The sequence below is a fragment of the Magnolia sinica genome, chromosome 16, assembly GCF_029962835.1.
Source record: "Magnolia sinica isolate HGM2019 chromosome 16, MsV1, whole genome shotgun sequence".
NCBI classification, from domain to species: domain Eukaryota; kingdom Viridiplantae; phylum Streptophyta; class Magnoliopsida; order Magnoliales; family Magnoliaceae; genus Magnolia; species Magnolia sinica.
In genome coordinates this window covers 44,649,972-44,663,868 of record NC_080588.1, presented here as the reverse complement: position 1 = coordinate 44,663,868, position 13,897 = coordinate 44,649,972, and the positions used below count along the sequence as shown (strand labels likewise).

General features: G+C 40.5%; 1 protein-coding gene across 2 annotated transcripts; it reads right to left on the bottom strand.

Moving 5' to 3' along the window:
* Positions 1 to 10,483: 10,483 nt before the first annotated feature.
* LOC131229222 (ethylene-responsive transcription factor ERF011-like) lies at positions 10,484 to 12,993 on the bottom strand. Of its 2 annotated transcripts, none has more exons than XM_058225116.1 (2): positions 12,486 to 12,993; positions 10,484 to 11,005 (listed from the first exon to the last, which is right to left on the bottom strand). In XM_058225116.1, exon 1 carries the CDS (start codon positions 12,991 to 12,993, stop codon positions 12,487 to 12,489), a length of 507 nt encoding a protein of 168 aa, XP_058081099.1. In that variant the 3' UTR covers positions 10,484 to 11,005; position 12,486. The 2 variants fall into 2 exon arrangements, with proteins under 2 accessions (XP_058081099.1, XP_058081098.1); XM_058225115.1 differs by having other exon boundaries at positions 12,491 to 12,993.
* Between the last annotated feature and the right edge of the window lie 904 nt (positions 12,994 to 13,897).

Below are 13,897 nucleotides of genomic sequence, written 5' to 3'. Positions count from 1 at the left end.
TTGGCTTCTGTCGTAGTGTAGGATCAGGGACCTAGCAGTCTCTTATATAGAGTCTGTGGAGAGAGTTTGAAACCCATCACAACTCTCTCTCCCACGCTCCACATCGCTATGTCCTAGTTCAACTCAAGTAGCCCTGAATAAGGCTATAATATTCCACCCCTAATATGCACTGCTGCGCAGATAGGTTGCGCAGCTGATCACCTGAAGTGGGGCCCACTAGTTTATTCAATCACATAGTCCAACTAAAGGACAATCTAGACCGTTGATCAGTAAGGCCCACCACATAGAGTTCTTACATTCTCCCACTTGGGCCTTATTGGGCAATGTCAATGATTGTCATATAGAATAATGTTGAAAATAAGTTTTAATTTTAAAAAAACATCCAAATGGTTAATCAATGAAATAGTTGGACAATATGAGTAATGCTATTCAATCTGGTCCATCAAGACTGTCAGCATTGAATTGCGATAGTCGTCATAACATTTAATTTAGGCGAAGTGAGGCTAAGCACGATCACAAGTACTTTCACTCTCAACGGCATAGATCAGGAACTAGGAAATGTGGTATAAGGATTACACCCTTTAGTGTGATAATATGTGCTCATCCTTAAGAGGTTCTAAAGCTTTTACATGTCTCCAACGAGACACGACTGTAGTTCTACTTACTCAAAATTTGGGCATATATATATAAAGAAGTAGGAATAAATCTTTATATCAAAATCATCTAAAAAAAATAAACTGTATAAAATGAGATCTCTAAATGTCTGTGAAAATCAAAATATACTCAACTCCCACTATCTGAAAATATTTGTGGGATCAATGACTCTCATGGATGTCACATGCTCCTAAAATGGTGTGATATGGAGCCCTTTAGTGAGCGGATCTGCAATCATCTGCTTAGTGCCGATGAATTCCACGGGCACTCGATGATTCTGAATTCTTTCCTTTACAACAAGATATTTGATGTTGATATGCCTCGACCTTAACGAATGCTTGTTGTTACTAGAGAAGGAAATAGCAGTCGAATTATCGTAAAATATTCTTAATAGTTTCGGGATATGCTCCAGTACCCGCAAACCTGAGACGAAAATCTGTAACCATAGTACCTGATTAGATGCCTCATGACATGCAATATATTCAGCTTCCATAGTGAATGAGGCTATGGTAGATTGTTTCACGCTTTTCCACGACATAGTTCCTCCCACCATCATAAAGATATATCCTAAAGTAGACTTCTTAGTATCAATGCAGCCCGTGAAGTCTGCATCTAAATATCTGATCAACTCTAACCGATCAGATCTTCTGTATGTGAGTCCGATTAGATGCCTCATGGCATGCAATATATTCATCTAAATATCTTCTGTATGTGAGTTCGAAGTCTTTCATTCTCTGTAGATACTGTAATACTTTCTTTGCAGCTATCCAATATTACATTCCTAGATTAGATAGGTATCTTCCCAACATTCTAGTAATAAAGGCAATATCTAGTCGCGTACAGACTTGAACATACATGATGCTCCCTACTACTGATGTGTACGAAAATTCTTTCATTCGATTCTTTTCCAAATCATTCTTTGGACATTGAAATAGGCCAAATTTGTCACCCTTCACAATGGGCGACTGTCCAGAAGCATAATTTGCATGTCATATCTTTCGAGAACCCTAGTAATATAGGTTCTCTGTCATAGGCTAAGCAGTCCAAGTATTCTGTCATGATGAATCTCAATGCCGATGACGTAAGAAGCTTCACAAAGATCTTTCATTTCAAATATTTAAGATAAGAATTTCTTGATGTTGCCCAACATCCTGGTATCACTGCTAGCTAACAGAATGTCATCGACATACAAAATCATCATAACGAATTTACTCCCACTGATTTTAATGTAGATACATTCATCTGCAGTATTTTTTACAAAGCCATATGAGGAAATTACTTCATGAAACTTTGGGTACCACCGTCGTGATGCTTATTTCAACCCATACATGGATTTCTTTAGTTTGCAAACCAAATGTTCTAAGCCATTAGCTACAAAACCTTCGGGCTGTAATATGTACACATTCTCATTCAGATCCCCATTGAGAAATACAGTCTTTACATACATCTGATGTAACTCTAAATCCATATATGCTACAAGAGTTATTATAATCTTAAATGAGTCTTTTTTAGATACTGATGAGAAAGTTTCCTTAAAGTCAATGCCCTCACGTTAGTTGAAACCCTTGGCAACAAGTCAGACTTTATATCTTTCGACATTACCCTTAGAGTCCCTCTTGGTTTTAAATATCCATTTACAACCAATCGACCTTATTCCAGTGGGTAACTCTATAAGATCCCCATACTTTATTGTCCCTCATATATTTCAACTCATCTTTCATGGCATCAAACCAATGAGAAGGATGAGCACTTTGTTTGACTTGTGTAAAGGATTCAAGATCCTTTTCCACTCATATGTCAAAGTCATGCTCCTGTAAGTATACGATGTAATCGTCTTGATTTATAGGCCTTCTCTCTCTTTTAGATCTTCTCAATGGTTCAGCTTGTTGGGTCTGATCTTGATTTTCCTCATCAGTGGTTTGTATATGAGGTTCTACGTGGTGTTATGCAGTGATTGTAGGATCATCTGCATTATTAATATCCACATGATCTGAAGTGACTATGACTGGGGTCACAACCCTTTATTCCTCAAATACAAAATTTCTAATATTCGTGCTCCCAATGTTTTTAATGTCCTCAATGAATTTGGCATTACCAATCTCGACAATCCTAATCTATCTGGATATCCTATGAAAAAATAACTTATGGTCCTAGGATCAAGCTTCTTTTCATACGGGTTATAAATTTTAGCCTCAGCAGGACAACCCCAAACATCTAGATATCAGAGACTTAGTTTTCTTTCATTCCACAACTCAAAAGGAGTTTTGCTTATTACTTTGCTGGGGACCCTGTTTAGTATAGGAATTGTGGTTTTAATCGCATCACCCTATAGAGATTCTGACAATGTCAAGTTCCTAACAATGCTTCGCACTATATCCATAAGGGTGCGATTGCGTCCCTCAGCCACACCATTCTATTCTAGAGTACCAAGCATAGTGTACTGAGTGACAATGTCACAATCCTGCAGTTATTTAGCGAATGACCCTAGATTGTGTCCTGATTCGTTATATCTACCGTAATATTCACCACCACAGTCAGATCTGACAACTTTAATCCTCTTATCGAGTTAATTTTCAACTTCGGCCTTATAGATTTTAAAAAATCCAGGGCATTTGATTTCTCATTGATAAGGTAGAGGTACCCGAAATGATAGTAGTCATCTATAAAGGTGATAAAATATTTGTGTCCACTCCATGAAGCTGTAGGGAAGGGTCCACAAATGTCCTTATATATCACCTCTAAGAGACCTACACTCATGGTTGCACCTTTCTTTCTAGTTCTGGTCTATTTTTCTTTTATGCAATCAATGCACACTTTATAGTTAGAGAAGTCTAGAAAAATACAAAATTCTTTCTCGTACAAGCCTGTCTAATCTTTCACGAGATATATGGTATAGCCGCCTGTGCCACAACATGAAAGAATTCTCATAGTCTAGCCTTCGCTTGGATCCTACTTTATTTTCATGCAAGGTATTAATATTATAGACGTGAGAGGCAATCAAGTCTAACTGGTATAAGTTGTTTACTATAGAATCGTTTCTAACTTTAATCGAATTAAAGTAAATACTAAAGCTTTTATTCCCAAAGTGGAATGAATATCCCAACTTATCCAAATAGAAATTGAAACTAAATTGCGTCTTATAGACGGCATACAAAATGTATCTACTAAATCCAAAAAATAACCAAACTTTAACTTAAGCCTATAGACTCCCATTGCCTCCACGTCAACCTTGACACCATTGCCTATGTATACTAAGCATTCTGCATCAATTGGTGGTCTGACCTGTAGTAATTCCTACATAGAAGTGCATATGTGAATAGTATTTCCTGAATCTATCCACTAGGAATCCGCTGACACATCGGTCAGATTAGATTTAAAATAGATAAGAATATAATGATTACTTTTCTTTATGAGCCAATTCTTAAACCCTTCACAGTCTTTCTTTAGATGACCGTCTTTTTGTAAAAGAAGCACGGTTTGCCTTTAACCCGTTTGCATTTAGATCCATTTCTAGATTGATTCTCATGGTTTTCAGATAGATGACCAGAGGATCCATTATTAGAACCTTGTTTCCTTTTCCTTTTACTTTTATTCCCTTGCCCATGTCCTTGACCTGAAGTCACCATATTAACATTTGAACTTTGACCATCTGCCTGATCTTATCTTCTTCTTGGACGCACTGAGTGATAAGTTTATCCAATGTCCACATGCCTTTTAGAGTGTTATAGTTTACCAGGAACGTGCCGAATTGGGGAGGTAGGTTGTTCATGATCAAATAAACCAGTTGATTATCAGTGAGTACAAGCCCTAGAGAATGGAACTTAGAAACAACCTCGATCTGTACTACAATGTATTCACGGATATTGCCTTTTCCGTCGTAGGATGAGCGAGTCGGTTTATTCAAAAGAATGCCCACTTTAGACTTATCATATTTCTTAAATGGTTTTCCCATTTCTGTCTGGAAAGTTTTAACCTTATTTGTTTCAGGCATGACACCCTTTATTAATTCAGAAATCGAATAGTTAATGACTTTTAGGCATGTATTATTTGATCTAAACCATGCCTCCCATCGATTATATTCTGCTTCAGTGGTATTATTAGATGGTTTTGGTGGTTTTAGTGTTATCAAGGCAAGATCTAATTGAAGGCAGCCTAGTACAACTTCAATGGCGTTCTTCGATTGAGTATAATTAGACCCATTTAGGGCAGGGACTTGATGCGTATTAGTTGGAATTGAGACTAAAATAGAAGAGATACATATATACTCACATTAGTTCATTATTTCACAAAGCAATCTCGTGAATATAAACAAAAATATCAAGCAAAGTTAATCAATTCAGTTGCTAAGGGAGGCATCAACTGAATTATCCAAGATGAAGATCGAGCCAACAATCACATCTTGTGAGAATCTGTTATATTATTATCATTCCTCCTGTGGGCGGTAATAATAACATGCCAGTGATCCTCCTGAACATGAAGTTAAGTGATGTAAGTCATGTAAATCTGAGACACTCAACACCTGTGGGTGAGATGAGTCTTTCAGCTTTACATTACCAGCACCATTTACTTCACCTGTTTACGAGACTATCAAACGGTAATTGTCTGTGTTTTCGTTATCGTATGCATGAAAATGTAAATGCAACTATATGTAATCCTTCTAATTCCAATGTTACAAGTCTGTACTTGTAAAATTTTTATCGATTGAGGTCACTATGGTGACTAACACAACCGAATTTAAAACTACAAATATAGACTTTAGGATTGCTATTATAATCCCACCTCTCTATGGATTACATCTTAATTAGTCTGATGCGGCCCATAAGTTAGTTGATATTGACCCTTTTGGAAATAAAGGAACCTTAAAGTGAAACAAACGGAAAAGTTTTCACACCATATATTCCAATGGTCCATATCAACTCTTAAGTATGGGTGATAGGCCAATAATAGGGCCGAATCAGTACTCTGAGTGATTTGGATATCATTAATGAGTATCATGGACCAGTCCAGTCTTCATCATTCACACGATGTACATATACTACAGAATGATTTAGATGGATGTATAGATCCATAATCTACGTTGTACATTTTGTAAATGATCCCAACAATTGTATCCTTATACAAGCAAATAGATGGTCATATTAAGCTCAGGCCCTATGTACATGACTCATCAATATGGTATTCAGAAGGATGATCAATGTGTCATAATGGCCCACTGCGTTTATGAAGGACACTGTAGAATGGGCCAATGTGTGCTAAATGGGCCCATAATAAAGTTAGGCCCAACAGCCTAATAAAATAGGGCCAGGATGCTTGTTATCGAGTCCAGAAGGCGAATCCATTACTCGAAATGGGCCCTGGAATGGACGTCAGGCCCATCTGAAATTTGAACTCATGCATATCAAATTCGGTTTGAATCTGAACCCGAATAATAAAAATTGGGTCTGAAACTGCCCGAGATGATATAAGGTCGTTCTCGACTTAGCAGCATATGAAAATACAGTCCTTCTCAACTGTTAGAGAGCAGAAGCTGGGAGAAAGCTGATGGGAGTGCTCCACTGCTAGCATCTGTGAGAAGACCTTCTCCATGCAACGGTAATGGCTGCCGCAGAGAGATATGGAGGGCTAGCATCTGCCAAAACACCCTCTCCATGCAACGGTAAAGGCTGCCGTAGAGAGAGATGGAGGGCCATCATTTGCTAGAAGACCCTCTCCATGCGACTGTAATGGCTGCCGCAGAGAGAGATGGAGGCGCTGGTGGTGATGGAGATAAAGATGCATATCCATGGCTATCTCCCAGAAATTTAGGTAAGGTTATATAAAATCCTTAATTTGGGATTATCAGATTCGAATCTGAGCTCTAAAATCTGGAATATGAAATCCCTAATTGTTGTATTTGGGATTCGAATTTGAAATCTCTAATTGTGATTAGAAAACCCTAATTTCTGAATCTGGATTTGGGGATTCTAAATCCCTAACTCTGGATTCTATATTTGGGATTCAAATCCCTAATTATTGGATTAAAATCCCTAATTGGATGTCTGTATTTAGGAGTTCGAATCCAAAATCCCTAATTTAACTGGATTTGGGGATTCGAAATCAAAAACCCTAATTTCCTAATTTAGGGATTCAAAATCGAAATCCCTAATTATCTACTGAATATAGGGATTCTAAATCCCTAATCTTAGCTGGATTTTGGGGTTATGAGATTAAAATCCCCAATTTGGATTTGGGATTAAAATCCCTAAACATTAATACAGGCATCGAATTGGGAAGCAATAAACCCTGATTGCTTATATGGGTTTTGAATTTGAAATCCCTAATTCGAATATGAATATGAAATAAATAAATCTGATCATCCATGCCTTTGCACAGATGCTCTGATACCAACTGTGGGATCAACTATATGCGGAAATCCCTGAGATTAGGCTGTATACAAAACATGGGGATCAAGGGTTCGGATGGCTTACCTAATTGAGACGCCATGAATACCAGATAAGAATACCAGAAACCTCTGCTGCAGTCTTCCTTTCCTTCACACATTTATTCAGAACAGTAGATGGGAATTTGGCTTCTGTCGTGGTGTAGGATCGGGGACCCGGCAATCTCTTATATAGAGTCCGTGGAGAGAGAGTTTGAAACCCATCACAACTCTCTTTCCCACACTCCACATTGCTGTGTTCTAGTTCAACTCAAGTAGCCCTGCGTGAGGCCATAACATTCCACCCTATTACGCACTGCTACGCAGATAGGCTATGCAGCTGATCACCTGAAGTGAAGCCCACTAGTTTATTTAATCACATAGTCCAACTAAAGGACAATCCAGATAGTTGATCAATAAGGCCCACCACATAGAGTTCTTACAAAAGTTTGTAATACAACTACAGAGAAAAACTTTAGGAATATTCTCACACGTGTGCAGGTTTGGCTAACCACAGTGTGGAATGGCGTGTTATGTGTTTGTTAATTTGGTGTCTCACGCATGCTTATTCTTTTATTATTATTTCTTTCTTTTCCTTAAAGCCATGGCGCCACGGGTGTGTTCTTGAGTGCCATGTGTCTATTCCTGAGTGCTCCAGAGTGCCACATGTGCATCCTTAAGTGTCATGTGTATTGGACTTGCCTCGCAAGCCATTTTCTTTTAAAACTTACCTTTTATCTTTCATTTGAAATAGAACGGTTTTTTTCATGTACTTTCTTCTTTTCTTCAGCTTTCATTTTCTTCGTTCCTATGAGCAAATCAGTGAAGTCACCTGTAACATTAAGAAGGCTTCGATCAAGTGTGCTTCAAATCTTTCTTTTAAAACAGTGATTGGAATGTGTCTCAACTCTTCTTCTTCTTATTTTTTTCGTCTTCTTTCTATCATTTTATTTTTAATAATTTATCTCTATCTCCTAGCTACAATTTTCTATTCTGTTTCTCTACTCAAAACCAACGTGGAAAAAATGTTTCTTTTACATGCTTTCCTGAATTATAAACATGTAGCTGAGGAAATCACACAAATTACGTGCTAAAGAAACGGCATGTTATACTTGGAACATGTTGAAAAATGTTAGCGTTATAATTACGTCCACTCCATTGTTTGACAATAATACTAGTCTCCCCTCTACTTTGAATTATTGCCAAATCTCACCTTCTTCAAAGATATTAAAAGGAATATGTACCAAATGAAATAATGCATGGCTAGATGAGTTTTTTGTACCTATAAATAGCATCCAACTTGCCTAACAAAGTTAGACAACTATAAAAATTAGATGCACAAAAATTCAGGCCGATCCAATTGTTAGGTTGGCCACACCAAAGAAAATAATGGACAACCATCCAAAAACCTTCAATTCATGTGGTGGACAAGTTAATGGTTGGATCAAGTATAACATTTTAATAGAATGGCAACATAAAAAAAAAAAAAAAAAATGCTGATGATGTATGCAAATTACGGTGGTCCACACGTCTGCAACTTATGGCATTGGAGAGGGAAAAAGGGTTAATCGTTCAAAGACACAGGGTTTTATTTCCTGACAGGAGAATCTTTGAAACAGAGGGGAGATATCTGTAATAACCCACGACAGAGAGCGCGGTTTGGGTGGATACCTAACTGTGGGGTCCACTGTGATGTATTTTCCTTACATCCACACCGTCCATCCAATTGGAAAGCTGATTTTAGGTAAGATCTCAAAAAATGAAGCAGAGACAAATCTTAGGCGGACCATACCAAAGGAAACAGTAGTCATCGAATCCCCACCATTAAAAACTTTATGCGGGCCATTGGAATGGTTATTTTTCATCCAACCTGTTGATAAGGTCAAAAATAAAATCTGGATGAATAAACCACACAAATATCAACTTGATCCAAAACTTTTGTGGCCCACGAGAAGTTTTTAATGGTGGGGATTCGATCTACCTGAGATTTGACTCTCCTTATTTCTTGGATCATGCCCTAAAATGAGTTTTCAAAATGGATGGACGGCGTGGATATTAGACAAATAAATCAAAGTGGGCCCCATGATCAGAGATCCCACACAGTTAGGTGGATCCGGTGGATCCACTGAAGCCGCACCACAGAACAGAGGGACAGGCGGGAGTATTTGTCAATAATTGGCGGTAGGTGCGCTTAACCCAAAATGTCACTGTCCAGTTCGTGATTTCTCATCACAGAAGTATAATTCACGTCCAACTTCAATGTATGGCTTTTGAGCATGGGTTGTAATCAGGGCAGTTGATCTAGTGGGCCACCACACGTATGGAGCATGGCCAAAAATTCCAGTAGTTGGGAAACTGTAACCATCCTCTAGTTGTGAATTTTGAGGTTTGAATGTGAACCATTGCTTCGTATTGAGCTAACTTTCTTTGGAGGCCATTGATTGGGGGTGGCTATCGATCATTGTCCTTGTGCTATTTGTGATATGGCCTGCTCCCCCTCAAAACCAACGGTCGATAAATACTCTAAGACGCCAACATGCAATATACGTCTCCAGGTGCTCAACGTACGCATAACTCCTCATATTACAAGTTCTGTTGACTGACGGTGCAAACGGTGTCCATACAAATGGGGCCCACAGTCCTTTTGTCCAAACTGTTGACTTGATGGACCTCACTGTCCATGAATTACCGAGTGTTCTTAAATATTAGAAATCTGACCTCTTTCCAGATCTCCACCCGACTATTCGCAAGACCACTGATCGACGGTCAAGATTCCTTCTCACCGCGAGGTTATTCGTTTGACAATTGCTACGCGGTAGCATCATCCGATCTTTCAATATGGATGATAATCTGGTTAAGTCTCTAATGGGTGAGATACATGAAATTAGAGATTATACATGTAAGCTAAATTGAACCGTCCAAATCGTGGGCCACACTTTGTATAGGTTGTAAACCAGAATTCATGTTCTAGCGGCCCTATTAATGGACGTCTATTTAACTGTCCAAATTCAACAAAGAGTACACTGCTCCCCATTTTTAAAAATAATAATTTGGGTAGGGCATCAAATCACTCGCCATCAATGAATAATAATAATATAAAATATCAGCCGTCCAGCAAAAGCATGAGTGGAGATGACTGTTGTTTGCGTTCCGGGACGAACGCCGAAACTCAAGCCCATATACTCTGCAGGAGTGAGATAGTCGATACCAGTTGGCATGCTAATAACTCAAATCCAACCGTCCAAATTGCAAGACCCAACCCAGACGGTGACGATATAAATAAAAAAGAGAGAAGATTTCTAGACATTTATAGACAGTTGAAATGGAATTATTATTATTATTATTATTATTTTATTTTTTTAAACCAACGATCCCATTTCAACAGAGGGGCCTTAGGGAGAGGGAGGTTAATACCGTCCAACTAATCTGATTTTTCAGATACGTTCCCCGCCATTGTAGGTCCCGCAATGTGACATGTTTCATTTGAGTCGATGTATGAAGAGCGTACAGTTTAGGGTGCCTGTGTATCAACCATTCCACTCCACCAGAGTATAAATAACTTCCGTAACTAAAAATAAAATAAAATAAAATCCACCCACTTTGAAAATCTCATCAACGATGGAAACGGCCTGTGCACGCATGACCCCACATCCACCCAATTGGACCACAGCATAATGCGTCATATTTCAATAGCTCAGTCCACCCACATCTCTCTCTCTCTCTCTCTCTTGTCCACAAGCACGTCATCCGCAGCGACTCGAAACCAATCCACGTATACATCAGCCCGCCAAGGTTGGCCAACGCCGTTCCCTACCTTGGGCACTCATCCTCTGACACGTGGCGACCTGGTCCAACCATCATGATACCCTCGAGAAATCCAGCCCTTTGGATCAACAGCTGGGTCACACGCGGTAGACATCATCCACTCCACACCTGTACAAAATCATCGATTGGTGGTCCAAATTCAACCTATAGCATATCGTAAGCATGCTGATTTTTTACGACTCCAATTCTGTTATGACCCCTCCAGGTCGAAGTCGGATTGCGTACTGCGTTACTCAGTACGCAATCCGCCTCCCAGGTCTGAACTCTGAAGGTCGGTGCTGTGGGCGCCACAATAATGTCTGTTTTCTATCCATGCCGTCCGTCCATTTTGTCAAATCATTCCAACTCTCATTTGGACCAGAAGACAGGAAAAAGTGGTAATTGAATGCTCAACATTAAAAACTTCCTGGGAGGTTAGAAGAGTTTTGGAAGAAGCTGATATTTGCGTCTTCCATTCGTCCAGGTCTGTAACAACCCAATCAACAGGTTGGATGGCGCATAAACATCACTGTGGGCGCTAGGAAGTTTTTAATGGTCGGCCTGTGGTGTGGTCCACCTTAGATTTGGATCTACCTCATTTTTGTGCTAAGGGCTAAAAATAATCTGGAAAAAAAAATAAAATGGATGGACGACATGCATAAAACATCATGGTGGGCTCACAACACCGACGAGTACGGATGCGTCCGTACTGGAGGAGTCACTACCAAATCCAATTCCCATTTTTGAGACATTTCCTTTACTAGGTGGGCCCCTCTTAGTGACCGGACCAGGTCGATTTCCTCGTGAAATCTGGCCGTTCTGATCATCAGTTGGGCCACACACATTGTAGACATCATCGATTCCACATGAGTACACAGCAATAGACCAGTGGTCACAATTCAACGAATGGCGTGGGCCATTCTATTCTGATTTATAAGACAGGCCCTGTACTAAGTGGGGTCCTCCTTCGGAAAGGGGCTTGGATTTGTACACGCCTGCCATGCCAAGTTGCCGAAATATCTCAAAACTTCTCGTGATACGAGGGAAAAGGCCGTACTCCCGTGTATTACATGTGCACGCCCACCCGTGCTTCCTGCGAACGCCCGTCCTTCTGTCTCAGGCTAAACTGTCCAAATTGTGGTCCTATGGTTGATGGATAATCCAATAACCCAAAATTCAAATTCGACTGATGAGCCTAACCATCAATTCGGTGGGCCACCAAACAGACCGTTATTAACGAAGTGTTTACATCTAGCGATCAAACATTCGTTTCGATCCGATATTCCAGTTATACCCCATCTACGGTGGTTCCCACAATTTGGACGGTTTCGATTGATTGTCGTACATGCATGCCACGTATAGCTCAGTGCATGCGTAGGATAACATATGCCCTTCTTTCACTTTCACAGTGTAATATCTTGAATTCTTCTCTACCTCTAAAATTACAATTCACAAAAAAAAAAAAAAAAAAAAAAGAAAAAAAGAAAAAAAAAAAAAAAAGAAAAAGAAAGAAGGCTGGAATCTAACATGCGCCGGGAGCACTTCGCACAAAACTCGGCGCAAGAAAGAAAGAGAAAAAAAAAAAAAGAAGAAAAGGAAAAAAAAAAACCTCACTCATCGTAATTCTCGTCTGAATCTTCGTCCTTAGGCTCCTCATTCAAATCCGGCTTCTTGAATTTCCTACTACAACGGAACTCCCCCGCCGTAGCTGCTGCCGATGCGGCGACGATCCCGGCCTCGGCGGCATCAACCCTAGCTCCAACCTCGGTCGCCTTCTTCCTTATCGACGCCGCTGACTTATCGCGCAGCTCATCATCATCTTCCCCGGCGAATTCCGGGAAATTGAGGCGAGCAGATGGGCCCCGGAGATAGAAGACGGCCGTGTCGTAGGCCCGGGCAGCGGCAACCGGCGTAGAGTAAGATCCAAGCCAGATCCTCGATCTCTTGTTGGGTTCTCTAATCTCAGCCACCCATTTCCCCCACTTCCTCATCCTGATGCCCCTGTATTGCTTCTCTTTCTGTGCTCCTGCAGCTACCGATTTCCCTCTCTCTCTTGGCTGCTGCTGCTGCTGCTGCTGCTGCTGCGAGTCTGTGCTGGAGCAACAGTCTCCTTCCATCTTCCTCAAATCGATTTTCTATTCGCAATCTCTAAAGGGCAGAAAGGGGATTCAAATTTCAGAGGTGAGGGTGTCTGTTTCTTCTTGTCTTTTGATATTTTGCTCTGTTCCGTTTTAACACCTGGATGTATTTATATCTTACGTGTCCATCCCTCTTTGTTTCCTGGGAAGCTGGCTCTCTTAGCCCCACACGCTTGCTTTGCATTCGCACGTGTCATGCTCGGAAGCTTGCACCTGTTAGAGGGATCGTGGGGCGGGTGTGAGGTGTGTTCTGTTAGGATGAGTGGTGTGGGGCGGGAATTTGGTTGAGGGGAGCTATCGGTTAGGCCAGCTTTGGATGAGAGCAATGTACGGTTCAGAAATGTTATCGGTGGTCCACAGCCGACGCACATGTGTGGGTCATTTGATGAGTGAGCTGGCCTGAAATTTTTGTTACATTAGGTTCACGGTGGGGCTGTTAGGATACAAGGTTGTGATTTGACATGGAAGTGTTAGGTTCGCACGTGCACCTCGTGTAAAAGTGAGTTGAGAAAGTGGTGCGTGTGGGGTCTTGGGGACGCTGGGAAAAGGATGCATAAAAGACAAAATAAGGGAGTTGTAACATACTCTGCCGGATGTGGCGCGCTCTTTGCTCACGCCCTACACGCTGCTCTCAGTAGCTAATCTATACTGTTCGAAACGTGGGGCTCACTTGTTGGGATATCAGAGAAAGTCATACTGGTGGTTGATCTTAACCGTCCTATCAACGGATGATGTCTTAGGGAACTTGAACGGTCATAGTTCTCTTTTCGTGGATGTTTAGCTTGAAACCCGGCCCTGTTTACTTGCGGGAGTGCCGGAGCCTTTTATCGCTTAATCCGAACCAAATGCCTGTGACCCCAAGTAATGAGATGGATAAAAAGAC

Bases quoted from the DNA above. Each gene is read 5' to 3' on its own strand.
- LOC131229222 (XM_058225115.1), bottom strand. From the start codon at position 12,993: ATGGAAGGAGACTGTTGCTCCAGCACAGACTCGCAGCAGCAGCAGCAG. The intron at 11,006-12,490 runs GTGAGGTTTTTT...GATTTTGTACAG, and splicing joins TCAGACGAGAATTACGATGA to GTGTGGAGTGGATGATGTCT.